The sequence below is a fragment of the Lates calcarifer genome, linkage group LG19 (genome assembly GCF_001640805.2).
Source record: "Lates calcarifer isolate ASB-BC8 linkage group LG19, TLL_Latcal_v3, whole genome shotgun sequence".
Lineage (NCBI taxonomy): Eukaryota > Metazoa > Chordata > Actinopteri > Centropomidae > Lates > Lates calcarifer.
Genome location: NC_066851.1, coordinates 3,334,686 through 3,357,403, shown reverse-complemented (window position 1 = coordinate 3,357,403; position 22,718 = coordinate 3,334,686). Strand labels below are relative to the sequence as shown.

The 22,718-nt window shown below is 38.6% G+C and overlaps 3 protein-coding genes across 3 annotated transcripts; 1 reads left to right on the top strand and 2 right to left on the bottom strand.

The window, feature by feature from the left end:
- Positions 1–320: 320 nt before the first annotated feature.
- Positions 321–3,691, top strand: pth2 (parathyroid hormone 2). Its single transcript, XM_018695109.2, has 4 exons — positions 321–634; positions 1,692–1,796; positions 2,144–2,323; positions 3,196–3,691. Exons 2-4 carry the CDS (start codon positions 1,693–1,695, stop codon positions 3,371–3,373), a joined length of 462 nt encoding a protein of 153 aa, XP_018550625.1. The 5' UTR covers positions 321–634; position 1,692; the 3' UTR covers positions 3,374–3,691.
- A 452-nt stretch (positions 3,692–4,143) lies between these two features.
- On the bottom strand, positions 4,144–9,409 carry tedc1 (tubulin epsilon and delta complex 1). Its single transcript, XM_018695085.1, has 9 exons — positions 9,389–9,409; positions 9,266–9,339; positions 8,667–8,752; positions 7,752–7,972; positions 7,499–7,636; positions 7,040–7,108; positions 6,440–6,526; positions 5,984–6,115; positions 4,144–4,546 (listed from the first exon to the last, which is right to left on the bottom strand). The coding sequence occupies exons 1-9, from the start codon at positions 9,407–9,409 to the stop codon at positions 4,205–4,207; spliced, it is 1,170 nt and encodes a 389-aa protein (XP_018550601.1). The 3' UTR covers positions 4,144–4,204.
- Positions 9,410–9,778: 369 nt separating this feature from the next.
- Positions 9,779–15,686, bottom strand: dnal1 (dynein, axonemal, light chain 1). The gene is made up of 8 exons (XM_018695108.1): positions 15,610–15,686; positions 15,050–15,088; positions 14,789–14,898; positions 14,006–14,061; positions 13,839–13,894; positions 13,499–13,625; positions 12,883–13,023; positions 9,779–11,025 (listed from the first exon to the last, which is right to left on the bottom strand). Exons 1-8 carry the CDS (start codon positions 15,610–15,612, stop codon positions 10,976–10,978), a joined length of 582 nt encoding a protein of 193 aa, XP_018550624.1. The 5' UTR covers positions 15,613–15,686; the 3' UTR covers positions 9,779–10,975.
- Positions 15,687–22,718: the final 7,032 nt, after the last annotated feature.

The following is a 22,718-nucleotide window of genomic DNA, read 5'->3' as shown; positions in this document are numbered from 1 at the left end:
GAGAAATATGGAGATATCCATTGTTTGGTTCATCTTCCACAAGGTACGAATGAACTCACTTGCACACATGTGCACACACACACACACACACACACACACACACACAGACTATAATGATTTTCAGTAATAAGATGCTGGGTTCTCCACCACAGCACCATGACTAAAAGAGTCTTTGAAATGGGACACTAACAAGCTAACAACAGTTCAACAAGGGTTTTCCTCTCACACGCTCAAATGCAACTCAAAGTTGATTTGATCTGGTGCAGGGTGTGTACGCTTCTGTGTATGTGTGGGTGGGTTAGAGGGATGGGGGGTTAAAGCACTCCAGTCCACGGTATATAAGTACAGCACAGCAGAAGCACAATTGGAAATCTTTCTGAGGTTTTTATCTAAACTTGTTGATCTGTTTAGAGGAGACCAAAAACAGAAATAAATGGTAGATAGGAAAAACAAAAAAAGTACCTGACTGCACAAAGTCATTTCTGTTGCTGTGGTTAGTTCCTTCCTCTGGTGCAGGTTCAACATTTTTCTGCTTGGATGACAACTGACCTCCACCTCTAAAGTACAAATTTGATAGGCTGTTTGCAGGTGCAAACCACTGAGAAACAGACCAACGCGTCCATCTGAGAGGCAGGTAAGAAACCAACTAAACTTTGTATAACTAACACCTTTCAAAGAAGCCAATGTTATTTCGAGCTGTGGTGCAGGTTAGTCCATCATTAGATTTTGTCACTGGTTTGTAAAGAAGAACATAAATATGTTGAGTACATGATTATAAGATCTTACACCTCTCTCTTTTTTTTTTTTACAAACTACAATTGTTTTTTTTTTTTTTTTTTTAATGTCAGGTTGCCTCGACATTTCTGGCTCCTTTTAGGTCCCAAAATTCTGTTGTCAGATGATTTACATGAAGTATTTTAATCCAGTTGTATTTATTCTGTACTATTACTGTGTAAAATATATAAAACAAAGATAACTATATCAGTCTTAAAATAAAAAAAGAAGATTACGTGGTTGTACATGTTTCAACCCTAGGGTTATTTTATTTGTATGTTTGTTTGTTTGGAGAATTAGATAAGTGAAAATTGACTTTAATTGCATATAAACATATTTCAGACATGAACATGAACATTTTGCAAGTTTGCAGTTTCTTTAAAATATAAATTTGAACATATATATTAGAGATGTGCTCCATCATTACACAAATAAAATGCATAAAATGCAAAAACATAAAATGTTCTCAATGTAATTTTGTTTTCAGTTTACCTTCGGACTTACAAATATGTTGCATCTGTTCAGTAAATACACAGATACTTGTGTATTCTTTAAAGTACAGTTATTAATATTCACTTATGATGTTGAAAAAAGGGTTTCTAAGTCATTGCTACATTCATGATTAAATATAGAGTATATTCAGCATGTCAAAGTTATCACTTGAGTAAAATAAAAAGACACATAAAAAGAGTCAAGTTATTAGTACTAAAGCCACAAGTTGCAGTTTTTTTTCTTTATCAATGATTATTTATACTTATGAGGTTGCAACAGGAAGACCAAACTTGACAGTCACACCGAGAACTAAAAAACTATAAAACCAGCAGCTTATTCTGTCTATGTGTTTAAAATCAGTTTGAAGATTATAAAGACACAACTCAATTAACATGTATTAAGGATATTTTTGGGGTTCTTTTCAGGATGTCTGAACAGCCTGCTCTCCCCCGTACGTCCTTCCTGTTGCTTTGCATTCTGGGTATGACCTTGGTGACATCGGGCTTCCCTCAGCCACGACTATCTCTCAGGTGGTTACGCGCTAAATCTTATTAAGGGTGCAGCAAACTAGCTGTTGGTACACTGGTTCTGTGTAACTAAGTACTGAACAAATAAAGCAGAACTAACTAATACTTAAGGGAAACTTCACTGAAAGTCTTAACATTTTTTTTTATTTCTGTCCCTCTTTCTACATTCTTCTTAGTCCACCTACCAGCAGCTCTAATGCTAATTTGTTCTCCTTTGTTTCTAAATAATGTCATCTGTGTTAACATACTTTATATTTTCTATATCTATCAATCTTTCTTTGAAAATACTGTAGAATAACGAAATAAATCCCAATTTACAGAGAAATCAGTGTCATCTTATCTGATTCCAGAAGCACTGACGATTCAGAGGAACCCAAACAAGATGACTGGGATATCCTCTTCCCCTCCATCTCTCTCCGCGATTGGAGCATTCAGATGATGTCAGCGCCCGGCCTCAGAGCGGCAGCTGACAGTAAGGCAGGACTGATGAGGGAGGCATGGCTCTTTGCCCCAGAGAGGGCAGAGGCAAGGTAACTGCATTAAGATGTTAATATGACGTTCCAAACAGATAAAGTCTTTTTCAAGTGGTGGATTTTGTTACCTTTGGATAGAGTGAGGCTAAATGGGTAAAAGTGCCATTTTTGCCCATCAATCTACACTCAGTAACCCATAAATGCTCTGTGGGGTTTGAGCCTAGGTTTTGTCTGGGCCACTCGTCAGAGACCTGTCCCAAAGCCACTACAGCATTTTCCCTAGCTGTGTGCATCATCATCGTGCTGAAAGGTGAACCATCATCCTAGCCACAGGTCACACACACATTTAGCTGCATTCATCCTTCCCTCAATTTTGTCCAGTCTTCCTTTCCCTGCTGTTGATAAGCACCCCCATGGCATGATGCTGCCACCAACATGCTTCACCTTAGGGATGGTATTGTCCAGGTGATGAGCAGTGTCTGGTGTTTGCCTAGACAATTGTTTGAGTTTTGTACAGAGAGTTAAATTTTTGTCTCATCAGACCAGAGAGTCTTGCTGTTTGGGAAACTGCTGGCTGTCATATGCCTCAAAGTGTCCTAACATGCAGTGTGAACTGTGACACCTATGGCGCGCGTGCCTCTCTGAACTATGCCAATTCAATTCAGATTGCAGACTCCAATCAAGTTCTAGACTCATCTCAAGGATAAATAAAGCAAACAAGAGGATCCTGACCACAAGTTAGAGTGCCGCAGCAAAGGGTCTGAATAATTAGGAAGTGGTTTCAGTTTGTCACTATGGGTTACTGAGTGATGGCTAAAAATTGATATTTTATCCATTTAAAAATGCAAATTCTCTGAGGCAATGTGTTGTGTTGTACTGGATTGTTTCTGGTCACTAACATCAAGGTCTCTCGGTCTGTGTGTCACTAGCATGGAGAGGGCGTGGCCTGCTGAATGGTCATCTCATGGAGCCGGGATGGTGAAAAGGAACATGGTAGTTGCTGATGATGCTGCCTTCAGAGAGAAGAGTAAACTCCTCACCTCTATGGAGAGACAGAAGTGGCTCAACTCCTACATGCAGAAACTACTGGTGGTTAACTCTTCATGACAATTTATTTTTTACAGCCCTTTAACCAAAAAATCTGACCACTCTGAACCATATATTAGCAAGACTGATTTCTCAAGTGATTCCTCAATCATCTTACCTGACAGATAGGGTAGACATTATTAGTTCTTAAGTCTAGCCTCTAAAATTTAAGTTCCAGCTTCTTATGATACTTTCACTATTTTATTCCGATCCTTCCTTAAAATTGTAATTATGGTATTAATTTCCAAGCAAATGGTGAAATGAACCTTTCAGAAATGTGAAAATAATTTGGTGTTATTCAATTTGATGACTAAATAAAGATGCAAATAATGTTTTCAATGACTGTGGAATGTCTTTGATTTCATACAGCAGTATTGGTATGATGGATGAATTTAGTGGGATTGTTATTCTAATCATTTCAGTGTCTTAACATTCGTTTATTTATTTTTTTCTGATTTGTCTGGTGTCTTTTCTTTCTTTTGTGTGTGTGTGTGTGTGTGTGTGTGTGTGTGTGTGTGTTTTATTGGGGGCTAGATCAAGGTGTGGAAACATCTCAAAGGTGATCCAGAGAAATCATGTTGATGTGATATTCCAGTTTTTCTTTTTTAAGAAATTTGAAAATATTTCTAAAATTCTGTTTTGGCTTTGTTATTATGGGGTACTGAGTGTAAACTGAGTGATTTGAAAAAATATATATTTAGGCTGCAACACAACAAAATGTGAAAAGGGGGTCTGAATACTCTCCAAATGCACTGTAAACAGAAAAAAAAAGATATCTCATGAGCCTTCAGTTCGACAAGAGCATCTCATTTACTATTGCAAAATGTTATCATCCATTTAAAAAATGAGAGTCTATGGTGGTATCAAAATCAGTTCACCCAGTCCACCAATCATATCCTGCAGCTGCATTCTGTTGGCCAGTCTCTGTCTGTCCCTCCTCTCCAGCAACAGAGCCTCTGTCTGAAGAAGCAGCTGTGCAGCCTGAGATGCTGGGAGCTCGTCTGAAGTCTGGGCCTTGCCGTGGAGCCTCTCTGCTGGTGAGATGCTGTGTCTGTCCAGCTTCTCCACCTGGAGCCTGACCCGGTAGACCTGGGAGAGGGAGGGCAACGAGGAGGGAGGGAAGGTGCCCAATCCACCCTGCAACCTCTCTACTCCTCTGTCCTGAGTATCCCCTCTGCTGCTCCTCTGTTCTTTCTGGGACATAAGATAAAGAAAAAGTACAAAGAAACACAGAGTAGGCATACACAACTATCATTATATATTAGTCTGATAGAAGTCAGGTGATGGGCTGATGATCTCAAAACAACCTCCAGTGGGATAAATAAGGAGGTACCACAAATGTCTGTGTGGTGCTCTTTACTATTTACATCTAAATCAATCATCAATAACATGGCTTTAACACAGAGTTTTGTGTTTCATTGCACAGGACAAATATCATCAAAACCTTTAACTTCATTTCTATTTGATGTCTGATTGCTGTATGTGATTTTGTTATGTCTGCCTGTGTCCATAATATGTTGTGTGCTTTAATCTGTCTGGTAATGGTATTTGTCCTTTTATTTAGTCAGGTCACTCTCACAAAATTGATCTCAACAACACCACTTGATTAAAGAAAGGTTAAACACACTGTATATCAATGTCAATGTCAATCAATGTCCTGCAAAATGTTAATATTGCGCTTTCTGTCTTCATACTCCCAAATTTTGTTTGTACTTCACTATGGAAGCAGGTGTAGTTTAAGAGTGTGTAACTGAGAGATAGTCAGAACTATTTCTTGAAATAGAGCTGACGATCAACTTCAGTATTTTTGTACTGTGTGAAAGTTCCGATTAAACATTTTATGCATTTTAGAGTAGCAGTTGAGACTTTGTTGAAGTTGAGATTTGCTTCAGTTGCATGAACCAATGGACCAACTGCTTGTGTCAACAGACAGGCTGGTGGGAGTAATGGTGTAGGAATGTTTTCTTGTACATTCAGCCTTAATCAATTATCATTTGAATGCCACAGTCTGAGACGACTTTTGCTTTGATGACATGGAGCATTATCCTGCTGGAAGTAGCCATTAGAAGATGGTAAACTGTGGCCAGAGAGGGACGCTAATAGTCATCAGCGATATTCAGGTAGACTGATTTTATGTACGTGACGATGAGTTCAGTGAACTTCAGAGGCCTCCACAGTCACCAGATCTGAATCCAACAGAATACCTTAAGAGATGCGGTAGAACAAGAGATTGGTAGCACAAATGTGCAGCTGACAAATCTGCAGAAATGATGTGATGTCAACGTGGAGCAGAATCTCAAAGGACTGTTTCTAACTTCCTGTGGAATCCATGTCATGCAGAATTAAGAATTGAGACTGCTTTGAGAGCAATGGGAGCCCTTACACAGTATTAGTATGGTGTTCCTAAAACAGTGCTACTTAACATACAGACGTGAAATTGATATCAATCTCCTCATCTCTCCTCTCCCTGGGAAGGAATACAAGTGTGTTGCGAGTGTACTGAACAATCTCTTTTTAAATATAGAAAATATCTTCTTTTTAAAGGTTCTTCCATTTACATCAGACTGAATATGCCTCAGCGTACACACATACACACACACACAAACTTATGTCTGTGTGTGTGTTACACACCTGTGCTGTGGGCAGTCTCAATAGCATGTCCTCCAATTTCTCCAGCCCCTGGTTTCCATGGTGACACACACTTGGCGTACATGTAGGCTTCTTGACAACAGGATCCATCACATGGCAGTCCACCACACTGCCCTGCGCACGCACGCACGCACCGCACGCACACACACACACACACACACACACAAGTTTAGCATCACATTTCCTGACACTTACAGCTGGAGAAACTGTACACCTGGGTCAGAATAAATAAAAGTCACTGACCCAATCCAGTCACAATTACTTTCTGGTGTGAAACCAAATTTACTTACTTACTTTTCTTTTTTTTTAGATTTTACAATTTTACATCATTATGTTATGCCAGAACAGTCAAGGAGTGTGCACATCATTTCTGGGAGGTATGACCCACAGTGTTGAATTGTGCTCCTGTTTTCCTGTGTGTTGTTGTGTCTAGCTCACCATCCAGGTCCAGAAGACTTTCTCCACCTGTTTCCAGTTCAGATATGCTTCTAGGAGGTCACAGAGCTGCCGCATGCAAACACAGTTCTATAAAACATAGACACACACATACACACTTAACAATATCTTTTTAAAAATACCCTTAAGCATATAGTGTAAAGACAATAAGTAGAGGTATTTAAGAATTTGAAAATTAACATTTTGCATTCAGTCAAATAAAGAAGTCAAACAATCAAACAATACTATAAGTTTACAACTAGTAAAAATAACAGAACAAATTCAACTTTACTGGAACAAAATCAAAGTATTATTTACCTTAGTCCCCAGGTGTACAACTGTAACTTATTGGACAATTCTCACTAAATAACCTCTTTAATATTACTCAAATCTAACTGAGCCTTTCGAGCCATTCACAGTTAAATGAAATGTCACTATGCACCACTTGTCTTTTCAACAATACAGACCATAATAAAATAGAATGTTATTTTCTTAGCAATTACCAAAACCAAAATTAAACAATAGAAAAGCTTTGTTTACTTATCCAACTACAGGCTGAGCATTGTATTAGTAACTAATTTTGTTAACAGCATACATACTTACATCCTTAAACGCTGGGGAGCTTTGATCAGAGGAGGAAGATACAGTTGAGGGGAGGCTGGCAGAAAAAACCTGAGAAGAGGTTTATGTTTTAGTTAAACATCAAAGATTGTCCAATAATTTCAATTAACCTTTTAAACCTTTGCTTGGTTTTCATCCTTTTTATTAAAAAGGCTCATGGACTGATGGACACGGGATATATCATTATTCTGGAGAGAGTGACTCTTCTGATTTCATGCGTAAAATGTACTTGGCTAGAAATAACAGTAACCAAAATGATTTAACTGTAGGGGAGTGCTAATGTGCTAATTCTGTGTAATGGGGAGATATAATTATTGAGGTCAGATGGTCTTGCATGCAGATTGACTATTGTTTGTAATGGAAAGTAATGTCCTTTGCAATCATCCTGCAAGTATGCTCAAATATTTCCAAATTTCAGAAAAAAAAAAAAGAATTCCTCACAGCATGAAGCAACCGAGTTCGCTCCTCTAGCATGGACAGAAGGATTCTCCCTTGATGTCTCAAATAGCCAATGAGCCACTGAAGTCTCCGCAGGTAGGTCAAGTCTAACTGGAGATCATGAGAAACCTGAGTATCCACCTAACACACAGACAGAGATCAGGGATAGGGAAGTATAAAAATACAAATATAGAAATACAGAATTAGCTTTGCCAGTACACTATGATGGTGTTAATGGTATACCAATGTTACTTACAGGTATAGATGCAAGTAGCGTTTTGTCTAATTGCTGAACTCGCTGTGTCAGCAGTTTCTCTAGTGCTCCTGTAGCGAGCAGCCAGCCTAGAGCCAGGAGGAGATCTCTGCTGGAGAAACTCCTCCTCTCCTCTCCTTCTCCTACCTCCGTCTCATACATCCAGTCAGCATGGTAACCATTCTGCCAGAGGCCTGCAGCCACCAGCTTCCTGTGCTCTGAGTCTATATGCAGACAGAGGAAAACACAGTCAGTCACTCAGGAAGTAAATGCAACTATTTTCATCTCTTCAAGAGATGTCAGTCGGTTTGGTCCAGTTAAGTGGTACAGGTTCAGAATTCTACAGTGAGAATGTTAACAAAATCCAGAAAATTTGACCCCACTACTCCAATTTTAGCAACCCTTTACTGGCTCCCTATCAATGTCAGATCAGACTTTAAGGTGCTCCTAATGACTTAGAAAACTGTAAACAGGTTCTCAGAACCTGTCTGTCCCCAGAGAGGTCAGCAGGCTGCAGGGCCTTTTCCTGTCAGGGCCCCAATCCTCTGGAGCAATGTCCCTATTGACATCAAACTGTGTGACTCTGTTGACGCCTTCAAATCCACACTCATCTTTTGTACTTTCATTAGTACAGCTGTCATTACTATTATTTCTACTAATATTACCTCACCTCTACCTCATCTTTATATAGAATCTGCCTTGTGCCATGTCCTCCCCTCCCCCCCTCTGTTGTGATTCAGTGTTATCTAAATAAAATTGACTGGGCATGACTTGATTTCAATAAGGTGCTAGGGCAAGCAATCACATACTATATGTGCTGCGGTTTCAAAGTGAACAAATGCAGCTGACATGGAAATCACTACAATCCTGGACAATCAGCATAAATAGCCTAGCACAAAGAGCAAACATTTTACCTACCTCCTCTTGGCTGTGCTGCTGGCTGCAGAGGAAACAATGCCAGTTCTCTGAAGGATATTGGAAAGGAGATGCCAAAACTGACCTTCCTGGAAAACAACAGCAAGCAGAAAGAGGACTATGTGGTATTTTACTACAGCATGTATGGTATGAGTCTATAATTACAAAGAGTTCAACCCTAGAGAGCACAGGACAATAACACACACACAGTGACAGTTTTTTTCTTCATAGCCTTTATCATTTATATCCAAATGTCTGCTCCTGCAGTGACCCTACTGGGTCATTCATTTTAATAGAATACCATAAAATCCCTGTCTGCAATAAGGGCTTTTTGGCTAATAGGCGTCATTACAGGAGGATATCGTCATGAAATTAAAAGTTTGTTGCCCCTTCGTTTATAAAACAACGATAATATTTTATAAAGTGATCTATTATTGCATGTTAAACATTTTCTGCTGCTGTCAAATAAATGTAGAAGTGTTAAAAGTACTATATTTTCCTCTGAAGTGTAGTGGAGAACGCGTATCTAAAATGCGTATTTAGGTACAGTTCTTGAGGAAATTAACTTAGTTACTGAAAGGGACAACAGACGATGAACGTACCACCTCGAGTCCACCACCGAATTTTGCTCGTCTGAAGGTCTCTGGTGCGGGGACAGCGTCCAGGCCGGTGGTCGCTAGCAGTTTACACAGAGTTCCAATCACCTGCTTCACTTCCACACTCACAGAGGCTTTACTCCGCTGCATTACAACCCCTGCACACTACAGACACAAAACCAAAACCTCCATCCACTCTGGTAGACACCTTCCCTTCTTTTCTATCGCTCACTCGTCTTGTAAAACTTCTATGGTTTGAGTTGCTGATGTTTCGCGGCGTGTACAACTTCCGGGTACGAGGCCGTTGCCAGGAAAGCGAAGTGACTGACGTTAATGTTAACCAATTATAAATGTATCGGACCCGCGCACACTCGCGTATGCTATAATCGAAATATTAATTCTTGAAACTTTAGTTTCAAAACATCTCCGATAAAGTGTTTAAAAATTGTTTTTAAAAAACGGTCTAAAGAGATATTTACACACAAGATTACTGTTATTCTTGACTGAGAAGAGACCATGTCACATCAATAGTATTTATTTAAAATATCAAAATCATTTAAAATTATTAACATCTCACAATTGTAAGTACAAACATGCCAAAATAATTTAAAACATAAAAAAAAACATTTTACACACATTGGTAATTAGTTTTTGCCCTTCAGAATAATAAACATCAGACATTATTACAATGCATACTTATGTTTAATCTGAATATCATAAAGTTTAGACATATGTGACCTCAGCATCATAGAAGGAAGATCTCAAACAGTATCAAACAGAGCTGTGGATGTATTTTGGTCATATCTCTCTCAGTTATGTTGGCTTCTCAGTCCTGCCCAAAGGCTGTTGCAGTGTAGCTGGAGAAGGTACTGATGCAAAGGACAGTACACACAAACTTAATAACCTCTTATTTTAATTATGCTTACTACCTGAGAGGTCAGTTAGGTAACAGATCCTGATTATTGCAAATCCTGAATTCTGATCATAACTAGGAAAACAGTGTGCTGTTCAAGTCCAATGGCAAGATGCAACTATTTACTAAATGTTTCATTTGTGGCTGACACTAAAATTGTCACTCTCTAATCATCAGTTTCTCTACTGCTTACTCCAATGTGATGTAAATGTCGTGTAATCTGGCTAATCTTTATTGGTGTTTGAAGATCTCTGTATGGTGATGCAGACTGAGAACTGTGTCAGGTATTTACAGCAATCTCCTATTAGGCTGGAGAAGGTCCAGCAGCATGGAGTTAATAGTATTACCTGATCAACATCTGGTCCACACAAATGTCACTGCTCACTAGTGCTACATTGTGCTTTAGTTCTAGCTAGAGGAACTTTGAGGCATATAAAATCAAGGACACTATAAAACACATCAGCATTAGCTTCAATATCTTTCATATTCTGACAGTTTAAAAAAAATCATAATGGTGTAAATACCATTAGGAAATGTACTTAACATATAGTTCTACTTATAGGGTCCCAAACCCTTCTTCCTGGTCCCAAACCCACAAGGCCAGAAGAATTGTCACTTCTTACAACTCATACACATTCTGTGTATTTGTTGGTTGTTTTGTGCTTGTTGATCTACAACAAAGTCTACGCTGTTGTAAAAATCATATTTTATATAGAGAAAAACAACATGACAAACCATACAAAACTTAAGAAAGGGAAGACTCTTAGGGACAGGGGTTGTAATTTTGCAGATAGTCGTGCTTCTCAGCTCTCTCCATCTCCTTCATCTTCTTCCTGCTTGATGACTGGGGTTCCTAGAAAGAACAGAAAAAGATATCATTAATCTTTAAAGCAAGGACCATTTCTTGGAAGTGTCCCAAAAAAACTATTTATCATTTACCAACAGAAAAAAACTGAAATTTCCTTAAAAGAACTGATCCATTTAAATCCAACTAAATACCAGCCTCGCTGTAGACAGGCTTGTCGGAGTAATGTAATGGCTTTTGCATAAACATTTTTGATTCTATAGCTCCAGTCAGATTTTTAAAAAGCTGAAATCTTCTTCTCTACCATAGTTGAATGAAGAATTAAGGATCCTAAAGAGACAATTCAGGAAGGCAGGGCAGAGATGGAAAAAGAATAATCAGTGTCTCACTTGCCTCCCTAAAAGACAAAGAGGGCGAGGGACACCTATTTTTCAAATCTGATTAGAGGTTGCAATCCCAGAACCCTGTTTAAAACCATCATCTCACCCCAGAGTGATGTGAGGAATTCCTAAATTACTTTTTTATGATAAACCAGTGGAGGTCTGGCAGCACTGAACACATAGAGCTTGATGCTTACTCCTGCACACCTGCAACATTAATGCAATTCAATGAAATCTAGTCCTGGAACGCACTGTTACATTTTCAAAATCTTCCACAGGTCTTTCACATCGTATTCCCACTTGGTTTTTAGAAGCATTATTTCAGACACTTGGCGCAGACATTTTAGTCATTATTAATTGCTGTCTGTCTACCGGTATTTTCTCTCCAATTTTAAACATGCAAGTGTTTACCTCTTTTTAAGGAGGCCTTCTCTAGATTCCTCTGTTTCAAGTAATATAGGCTAATAGCCAAACCACCTTTGTATCTAATATTTTAGAAAAATTTGTCTCAACACAACCAATTTCTGTAACAACACTGAGTAACAGTAAAATCTCTAAAATTTTTCAGTCTGGTCTCCTATCTAATCTAATCTCTTATCTGTCAAACAGGTCCTTCTCTGTAATGCTTGGAGACACCTCCCCCTCTTGTGTTCCTCTATTTTGTGGGGTCCCCCAAGAGTCTATTTTTCATCCCCTCTTATTTACATGCTACCCCTGGGGAAAATCAGGGGCCGACATGATATTCATTTCCATTGAAACCAATTATATGTCCCAGTAAAAGCCTGATGCCATGGATGCATCCTGTATTACATCCTGCTTTGTTTAAATTAAAATTGAAGGAATATTTTCTGCCTCAGGTCAGAGGTAATTATAATTACCCCTTTGACCCCAGCACTAGCAGCATTAATAATCACTCCTCTTGTCTGGGTGCTTTATCCAATAATGCTTGAGAATGGGCCCATAACCTGGATGTTATTTTTGACTCAAAATTGTCCTTTGATGCTCAGCTGACTTAAGTGGTGCAGTCCTGCTTTGCCCAGCTGAGATGGCTTACCCAGATCAGGTCTTTTCTATCTCCTGCAGATTGAGATAAGGTAACCTATGCTTTTATTTTTCCTGCATGTTTTTAAAGTCCTGAATAGTGTGACTCCTGCTTACATGCTCAATCTGCTAACTCCCAATGAGCACGATCACTGGTTGAGATCCTTTGACAGTGGCCTACTAATGCTTCCTAAATACTAGCTTGTCACCAAAGGTGACTGGGTCTTTGCAGGCCAGGCCCCTAAGCTATGGATCTCTCAGAGATCTCAGGAAGACATATTATTGAAAATCATTCAGAAACTACAGGCAAGTATTGTCACCAGAATTTTTGTCAACATACCCTGGAATTGTATGGGAAGGTTAGTTATTGGTTTAGTCCTTTTTGTAATCTATTTAGCATTCTCTATACTTTCGAGGGATGAAAATAGCAGTAGGAACACACAAGTAGTCATTTTTTCAGACATAGCTGCTGAAATACTCTTACCATCTAGTTTCTTCAGATTAGGAAGTCTTTTAGAGGCTTCATCCATCCAAGTTCCCTCAGCTGAATGCTTCTCTTCCAGAGGATTGCCAACAAACACCAGGTCTGCGAGGCATGGTAGGTCAGCTAGCCTCACAAACTCTCCTACACAAAACAGAAAAGACATCATCGTAGACCAAATTTAAGAGGCTTTAAACACCAGCAAATATTCAGCACATTAACTTCAAAAAATATTATTTATTACACTAAACTTTAGAAACCTTTATTATATTAAGTGCTTTACATAGTATGACATATTAAGTTTTGGTAAGAATTTTCTTCACCATGAAATATACAGAGAGTACTGTGCTTCCAGTAGATGATGCAGCTAAAGTTTGCAGTGAGACTGTGGGAGGAAAGGCTGATTTTAAAAATCACTGATGACATATTTATCCTCTTTAATAAAACAAAAGTTGCGGAGGTGTTTTGGTTCTCTAAGACAGGTCACTTAACATCATAAATGTTACATGTATCCATGAAGAAACAAATCACAGTAATTATACACCATTAGCTTTGTCTGTTCCAAATTTTAATATGTGTTAATTATATTTATTTATCTATATTTATTATTGCTTCTTACCCCATTCTTTCACCAGGTTGTTGGACATGTAGAGGACTTTCAGGTTCTTCATGCTTTGGATTCCCTTTAGTTTCTCTATCAAGTTATAGGAGATCCACAGCTCTTCTAATGTATCCCCTACTGCCTCCTGCACACACACAGACACACAACTGATGCAAAATCATGTACATTCAAAGTATGTACTTAGCCTGTGTAACTATTTCAATTAGAAAAATGATATAAAGTGTGACAGGAGAAAAAGGGAAAAAAACAGAAATCAAAAGAAAAGGAAAAGAGGGAAATAAAAAAAACACTTGGACAATCAAACTAGTTAGTTAATTCTGCCCTATATGTAACTTACCAGGCCAGTAAGTGCCTTTATGTTATTTCTTCCTAATGACAATATTCTCAGGTTCTCTGGAGGGACAAAATATAACACACATTATAACATTACAATATAGCACATTTCCATCTGTAAATATAATTAGTGTGCTTGTGGCTTTATGTATTTCTGAAGTCAGTACTCACTCAAGCCATTGAGATTGGTTATTTTCTCAATGCAGTTTGTGGACAGAGACAGCTTTCTGTGCAGGATACAGGACAATAACATATCAGGTGTTTCAAGGATGATATGCTAGTCTGGTTTAAAACATTAGTGACTAAACACTATTGCTGTATTAGTTGTGTTAGTACTTATTCTTGACTGACCTGCACCTGAAAATAAGCTGTTAGATGTTTGTGGGATCAAATCACAGCTCCACTCACTAATAGGGAAAATACACATCATTCAAGGCTGGGACATTACATCTAAATACACTGCCTTATACACAACCTGCCATGGTGCACATAAACAGGAACTTTGATCAAATTAAATCTGAATTGATTGGTTGTTTAATATAAATAGCCAGCAAAATTCCTACTGTTGAATTTGTTCAAGATGAATTGGTCCAAATTCGTAGTGAATCAAATGGCAAGTGTACCGTATAGTAATGACAGCGATCGCTCTGTTAGAGAAGATGTATTTTTCATGGGAAAAACATGTACCTTTGAACAGGGCAGCTATTTGATCCCAAAGACATCCAATTAATGAGCTCAACTGAGCTAAGCTAATGGCTTCACATCCAAACTGCATGCAGAATCATAAAAAAGGCATCCATGAGTTTGTCAGTATGTGTATGTACAGAAAAAAAAAGAAACAGATCTATACCGTCAAATAATTTCTATTACTATCTTGCTTTAGAATGTACCAACCATATCAACCTATGGATAACAACTTGTTGAAATAAGTAAACATATTGCTATAGGACTCACTCGCAGTTGGTGAGTGTGGAGAGAGAAGCATCCATCTTCTCTATAGGAGGAATCTGACCATACAGTTTTATTGCTTTAGCCTCGCTCACTTTCTCCCCAGATTTTTCCTCCTGCACACACACACACACACACACACACAGAGAGAGAGAGAGAGAGAGAGAGAGAGAGAGAGAGATCCAAAAATGCAATTACAACAACATAACAGTACTGCATGATATTCTGTCTGTGTTTTTCACAGTGCTGTATTTGCTTGTCACTCACCCATTTGACCAGTGCTTCTCTCACAGTCGTTGCTTTGGCCTGCAAATATTACATGACATTAGACAGGGAGGAGTTGGATTATACTGTGATTATAAATTAGCACACAGGTACCGTACTGCAGACAAGCTAGCAAACGCGTCACATTAAACGCACAAACGCACACGCACACTAAACTATGGGCTTAGAATATACACTGTCTTTATTATCATTTTCATATCAGGGCTGCCACACTCTTCATTCTGAGTGAGTAGCCATTTGAACTAGCGTTCCTCTTCACAGTGCAAGATTTAGTAACAGGAAAAATGACAAAAACATCCACACGCGTTTATGACAGCGTTGATGTTCGCCAGCTAGTAAACGCTAGATTAACTGACATTTAGGGTTAGCTAACTGGCTAATTAAAGTTAGCCCACATTTGCTCACAGCAATGCTGCATGTATGGTCAACTACGGCTCTCTGACACAACCACCCTGCAATGTCCGCATAGGTGGATCCAGTTAAGACCACATAACTTAGCTGAATTTACCAACGAAAAATAAACCGACAACACAAACACTTACCATGTTGATGGTTGATGCCTGGTCTGGTTGCTATGGTACTGACAGGGAGCCAACAAGCTGCGCCTGCGCAACGTGACTGTAACTGGGCTCGACTGGAGACGTTATAACGCCTTAAAGGACTTTGGCTTGACCCAGTTTAGAAAACAATATTTAACTGTGGATGAACAAGAGATGTTTTTGTTATTAACTCTGTTGATAGTATAATGATGTCATTGCCATTGTCTCATTAGAATGTTATCTCAGATGTATACAGTCTCATGTTACGTGTTATGTTATGTTATGTCTTTATGAATATAAAAATGATGTATAATAGCATGAAAACGTACTGCGGCCATGGTATTAGAAGGTACTATTACTTGATTTTTCAGTGTTTTAATCTGACCTCCTACTTTTCTCTCAGGATCCCTTCCTATAAACCTGACAGCCTAAAAACAAAGGTCTCAGATACTGACCTTATTTATGTAACCTATTTACTGACTATGGCTCTTAATTTTCACCTGAAATAATGTGAAATCATTCTGGTCAAGTTTTGTTGTCCATACAAAGAAGAAATTGGAGTGTTCATACTTTGCTGCAGTTGATGTCTCTTTACATAGCAGGATAATACCACCCTCCAGTGTTACATTTCAGTATTGCATCAAAATGTGTTGACAGGCCTTGGTGTGGCCATAGTAACGGCAATAATATGATAATTAATAATTAAAGATTTTTTTATATATATATACTGTATACTGTATATATACTGCACAATATAGTTTATGCAAATACAATAATCCTACAATAATGCACAGGTTTTCAAAGAAAAACTTTATGAAACAAGCTTCAACTCTAAACTCATGTTTGTACTGTCATGCTGAATTACATCATTTTATAGGGCATACACACGTATACGTTTAAGAATACCACACAGTATAATGTAAATAATCAGTAATCTACTCACATGGCACTGCACACTGCTGTAAGAACAAAAGCTGTTATACAACAGACGAATAATGTATGTTATCCACCATATAATCAGTTCTCATGATCATTAAAGCACTAATCATGTTATGTCATGTCTACAAAAGTACCGTCTTTATTGTATGCCCCAACAGGTTATGAATCACGCTAAATAATAAGACTTGTTGACCTTCATAGACTCAAAGAAGAAGGAAAAGAATAGTTTTGAGTTAGAGTGTGGTATGTATTATTTTAACACAAATCACATGTAGCTTTGATTTTTCATTTTCACTCCAGAAATAAATGAGACGTACAGCCCTGGGGTCTTCAGCCAGTTTAGCACGCTTGTATTTGTGATCTCATTCTTTCGGTCACTACCCAAAGCTCATGACCTGAATCCAAATATTGAACCTTTTACTCCTGTTATACACACACACACACACACACACACACACACACACACACACACACACATACTCATCCCTCACAGGCTGTCAGTGGAAGAAGTGAGCTCACTACGACCAGTTGGCCGGGTGACCTGTGCTGGAGGTCTAGTGTCACAGACCAAAACACACAGCTCAAAATACATTCCCTGTAACTCTAGAGCTTGGGCCTAGCTCATGCCTGTCTTACAGACACTGTTGTGGACAGCATTATCATGCTTGGTGATGTACATGTCTAAACAAACTGAAGGGAGAGATGTTATCTTGACTGAGTGGCATTTTTGGTGTATAGTATTTGTCAGGACATTTGAAACCGGTAATGATGTACTAATATCAATAACACTTAAAAGATTCTGTCAGTACTATTCAAATCAAGTTCCATCAATTCTTTTTTTTTATTAATTCCATCTCTATGCTGCAGTAACTGTATAGGGTCTGTTACAGCTGCTAAATAATTCCCTCTTTCATTTCCCCATTTGGACAGAGCTTTAATTAAATAACCAGGAAGTGGATTTAGACAGAGTCACTGAGGAGCTCTTAAATGGAGAACGTGACTTGCAACTGAAACCTCAGGTTTAGGTTTGCAGTAAGCACTAGTAATTTCCTGCTCTGGTGAACTACTCCTATGTATACAGAGAGACATATCAAATACCCACTGTGGTGAATATTTTACAGAAGGCTTTATTGGGAATGTATGTTTGGAAGACGGTAAAAAGCTGGATGCAGGGAGAAACAGCTAGGCTCTGTCTGAAGTTAAAAGATACCTATAAGGGATTACTCAGAAAAAAACTGAAATGTCAGAAAAGTTTTAAAGCTTGGATGAGGTGGAAAAGTGGGAGCCATATGGGGAAGGGGAGAAGATCAACCTCTCTACGGACATCAGCATCTTACACTGATAAGAAAGACTGATGAATGTTTCTCCTTTGAGTAGCTGTGTGTTACAGATCAAGTGGCTCAGGGTTGTGTGTGTGTGTGTCTGTATGAGTGTGTGGTTTTGGAGTGGGAGGGGCCTTGAAGGGACAAGCAGTATAAAAGAAGGCTGAAAGACATGTGGGTCCAAGTGGATCAAAGATGGATCAGTTTGACTGACAGAGGATGCAACGAGCCGCTGAAGCTATGAAAGGTTCACACACAGTTCTTCACAACAAGCAGGATCGCTCAGATTTAAACAGAAGCAGAAGGCCCGTGCGATGTGGACGGAATGTCACCGAAAGAAAAAGTCGAACTTGGGAGATCAGCATCCAGCGGATTGACAGACCAATTGCTGTGGACATCAAAATGCGATCATCCATTTATCTCCAAGCAGCTGCAAAATTAGCTGACACTGCACAAGTCCTGACAAGGTCAAAACGTCTCATGGGACTGTCTAAACCAAGACAAGTGACAAGAATACCTTTACCACCCATCTCTGACAAAATGGAATGTACTGCTGGTATACCCACTCATCGAAAAGACTCAACTAAACCAAAAAGACATGGTATCCATTTACCAACTGGCAATGTGATGACAGAGAACACAGTGTTTCATGTGCTGGTTACACAGTGTGGAAGAGTAAATCAGGAGTTTGAGAAATATAGCAAAATCAGTGCTGCTCTTGCAGCAGAGTCTCACAGAAGACTGATTAAACAGACTTTTGAAGGTCAGCCAGCTGCAACACTGACTCCAGCTCCAGTGGACCCTTTGGTACTTCAAAAGAAGACTGACACCACTGATCCCGGTGCCAGTGACAGTATTACAATGATGGCAGTCAAGGTTAAACATGATGCCAGTCTCTGCGAAGCAGGGCAACAAAGAGGTTTCTGCTCCCGTGACTCAGCTATTGAAACAGAATCTGAGTGCTCTGAAGACAGCGGTCATATGAAGAGGCTGAAGGAGGACAATGATGATGATGATGATGATGATGATGATGATGAGTACTACACTGACCAGAGGATCACAGAATGGGTCCTTAAAGTCAACTCCAGCCTCTTCACAACAGGAAATGATGAGCTAAAAAGTATAAAACCTGCAGAGGAGCAAGATCAGGCGACCATAAAGATAATCTATACTGGAGACTGATATAGTAGTATTAGTGTAACATTTGTTCATTTTTTTATTCAAATAATTTTTACCCAAGTTCCACTTACTAGTCTCTTTTAACCACATCTCACTGTCTTTATCAGTGGATTGAGTTAGCTCATTTGAGTGTTACAGATCATGTGGCAGATACTGAACATCTATCACATGATGAGAGTATTTTGGACCTCAAGTAATTTTATCAAACTACTATTTACAAGATCAATAATCAACTTTCATGCTCATATACAAGTGCTGTTGACTCTCCATTTATGCGTAGTTGCAATATCAAAGTATTATTAGAATGACAGATATTAATCTGAATAAAATCCAAATTAAAATACTTTGACATAACTTTCTTTTTCATTTTATCAAATATCAAACCCGGAGATATGACTTGATGTAAGATACAGACGTCCAACATAAACTGAAGACTTTATATGTTGCCTTAGTTCTAAATATCAAATTCATGTCATTTCTCAAAGTGCGTTCAAACAATTTACAGGCCTTTATAACTCAGTTTCATAAATGTTCAGAGATGAGAGACATTTGAGAGGATTACCAGAGTTCCTGGTGATTTCTGAGACCAGTCTGAGGAAATACATATACATAGACACATGCACACACACACACACACTCCACATGCACCAGTCAGTTGGAATGTTGCTAGGTAATTGCTAGCTTCTGTCCAAATATCTCACATCAACCTCTGCTTTGGAATACTTTGGTGTAACCATAACACAAATTTGTGCCACTGATCAGTAGCAGTGCTGACCTCTGAGGGAAGCCAGAGCCATTGAATCAAAACTGGACCAAGCTATTGCAGTGGTTAAAGCTACAGTAGTTTACCACTTGTCACTACGTCACCAAGCTTCTAGAACAAGATGCAGATGAAGTTTATAGTGTGATGTAGATGGTGGAATACAGTTGATTTGATTTCCTTTCAATGTACAAATGTCTAACTCTCATCATGCTCTTTTTGGTGATGTTGAATAAAAATAGATTAATACATTTTTTAAAAATCAAGATTTAAACTTGTTGTTTATCCAGAATGTTCCAGAATGTTCTCTTTATTCCTGACTAGACTCCACCATCAGCACCTATGGCTGGAGCATCATGTCACATAACCCTTTGAGGTAAATGGGCAATGGGGCAGTAAAAGCATGTTCTGCCTTCATTGCTTCATTGTGGTGTTACTGTTATTTGTAAATTGTATGAGTGCTAGTGAGAAGGAGCCAAGTCATTCTATTTTTCAATGTACTGGTTTCATCTTATTGTCACTTTTGTCTATGAATTGATAAGATACTTTGATTATAAAGGTTTTACAAACCCCACTAGTGCCATAGCATTCAGGTGATGATACTCAAAGTTACTCTGGTCATACCTTTTTGAAAATGTCAGGGATTCTAGTTTTTCCCAGAATTAAACTTGCCAAGGTGCAAATCTGTACAGCAAATTAATAGGTGATTAGTAGGTGATTGAATGAAGTTGCATCATTCTGATAGATATAGAAATATCAGCACCCTCTTTATATTTTGTGACATATTGTCAGCTACTCATATTTTATTTAACTTATGTCTTAAAGCTGATGAGGTGATAACTTACTGAGCACAAAATATCACAACTTTCAAATTTTAAACAAATAATTTAGTTGAATAAACTTGTAGATTCACATGATTTGAAAGGAGAAAATGAGAAAATTATCTCCATAATAAACATGTGTAACATTGTATATGTACCTGTTACATCAAAGCCATCTCCAGAGCTTGAGGCTTCACAGGGACCTACAGAGGGCCCAAAAGAATAATAAAGCCAGTACTTGATTTTGCTACCCTGTTTTAGAAGGCCCAGTGGAGATGATGGCCATCACTTGTTAACCAAACTATTGTACACTGCTGCCCCCCCATGGACATCCATCCACCATCTCCTGCTGGGGGCAAGACTGGCCTCTTGGAAGGTGTGAACTTGTCATATAAACATTATACCTCCAAGATCAGTGTGTCTTAGCAAACTGGTTACTGGGTGGTCAGTGTTGAGATGTTTTTCTTGAGTCACGGCAAGTATCGACATGACAATGGGCACAGCAAATAAAGTGGGCCTCCCTCATTATCATATTATGCCTTCAGATAGAACTTGTTAGCTTATGGTTAGGAAATGAGAATCGTGCACACAGTGTGTTTGGCATTCAAGTGGCCAAGACACAAGAACACTGCTAGGCAAGGGCAATGAGCTTCATTGTAATAATATAAATAAGTATGTGTGTATCTAGACAGGGAGTAGGTCCTCTCCTAGGGAGTCTGCCATGTTGCTCTGTCTTGTTTCTGTAGTAGCCCAGAACACACAAACCAAACCAAACAGTGACTCTATAAAGGGCCTTTTGCGTTTTTACATTGATGACATTATATAAACAGATCTTTTCATTTGAAAAACTAAACGTGATAGTTGATGCCATCACCTAACAGCCACCATAGATTCTCCAACACACTTGGAAAAAGAGGGGTGAGGGGACAGGTGTTCATTTGGTTGCAATCTGTGTTCTCTCCACTAAATGCCACTAGATCCTACACACTGCTCCTTTAGGAAATGTGTTGGCGAGTGAAGACTTGCAATGTTTAAACCAATTGCTAGGAAACATTTACATTGATCAGCCGCAACATTAAAATCAGAAACTGGTTCCTTCCACAGTCCACAGACATGCAGGTTATGTTAACTGGTGACTCTAAATTGTACATAGGTGTGAAAGGTAGTTTGTCTCTATATGACAGAACTGCAACAGACTTGTGATGTGTCCAGTGTATACCCTGCCTCTCACTTAGTGTGAGATGGTATAGATAGTGGATGAATGGATGGATCAAATTTTAGATCAAATTTGTCAACCTTACTCTGCATTACCTCTTTTCCATACCTCTTCTTTACTGTTCTGGGGTCAGATATTAGCAAGCTAACTATAGCTTTGACAGTTGGTTCAGTTAGTCAAACAACAGTCGTACGTGCTAGTTAGTGAATATAAATATACAATAACAATTCATTTCTAAGTAAGATCTAGTTTGTGATGGTGTGATGGTGGTGGGTGTGGATATGTTAGAATGCTTTGTGCACAGAGCAAACACTGTATGAATGTGTGTGTGAATGGGTGAATGTGACGCGTAGTGTAAAGCGCTTTGAGTGCTCGATACGACTAGAAAAGCACTATATAAGTACAAGTCCATTTCAGTTTAGCAATGCATAAATTTCCACTTAGTAAACATTTAATGGTTGAACTAGTGCAAATTTGACCTTAAGAACATCTGGTGCAACTGATCAACAAAGCCTATGTATGGCAACAAAATGCTGTGATTAAGCAACACCAGGTGTTTGGAGAAGTTTTATGGCAATTCCATGGACTCTTTTTAAAGGAACTTTCCAGGACCCATCTGAGGTTTAGATCATGTTTACCTAGAGTAATTTAGCTAACTCATTATATTTAATCTATGATGTACAAACTTCTCTAATAGTTTGATTGACTGAAAAGTGGTCATGTTAAACATGGGAGCCACCATGAATAGGATTTGGTTTTGGTTAAGTGTAAAGAATAGTGTGTATTATTCACAGATTACACTTGTACACTAGGAAAAATACCAACCTAAACAACAAGATACTTGTAAAGAGGTTCACCATTTAAGCCTTGAACCC

Coding starts and splice junctions, on each gene's coding strand:
- tedc1 (XM_018695085.1), bottom strand. CDS start 9,409: ATGCAGCGGAGTAAAGCCTCT. Junction 7,109..7,498: donor GAACTCGGTTGCTTCATGCT/GTGAGGAATTCT, acceptor ACCTCTTCTCAG/GTTTTTTCTGCCAGCCTCCC. Junction 6,527..7,039: donor GCTCCCCAGCGTTTAAGGAT/GTAAGTATGTAT, acceptor TATGTTTTATAG/AACTGTGTTTGCATGCGGCA.
- dnal1 (XM_018695108.1), bottom strand. Junction 14,899..15,049: donor GAGAAGCACTGGTCAAATGG/GTGAGTGACAAG, acceptor GTGTGTGTGCAG/GAGGAAAAATCTGGGGAGAA. Junction 11,026..12,882: donor TAATCTGAAGAAACTAGATG/GTAAGAGTATTT, acceptor TGTTCTTTCTAG/GAACCCCAGTCATCAAGCAG.
- pth2 (XM_018695109.2), top strand. CDS start 1,693: ATGTCTGAACAGCCTGCTCTCCCCCGTACGTCCTTCCTGTTGCTTTGC. Junction 1,797..2,143: donor CAGCCACGACTATCTCTCAG/GTGGTTACGCGC, acceptor ATCTGATTCCAG/AAGCACTGACGATTCAGAGG. Junction 2,324..3,195: donor CCAGAGAGGGCAGAGGCAAG/GTAACTGCATTA, acceptor GTGTGTCACTAG/CATGGAGAGGGCGTGGCCTG.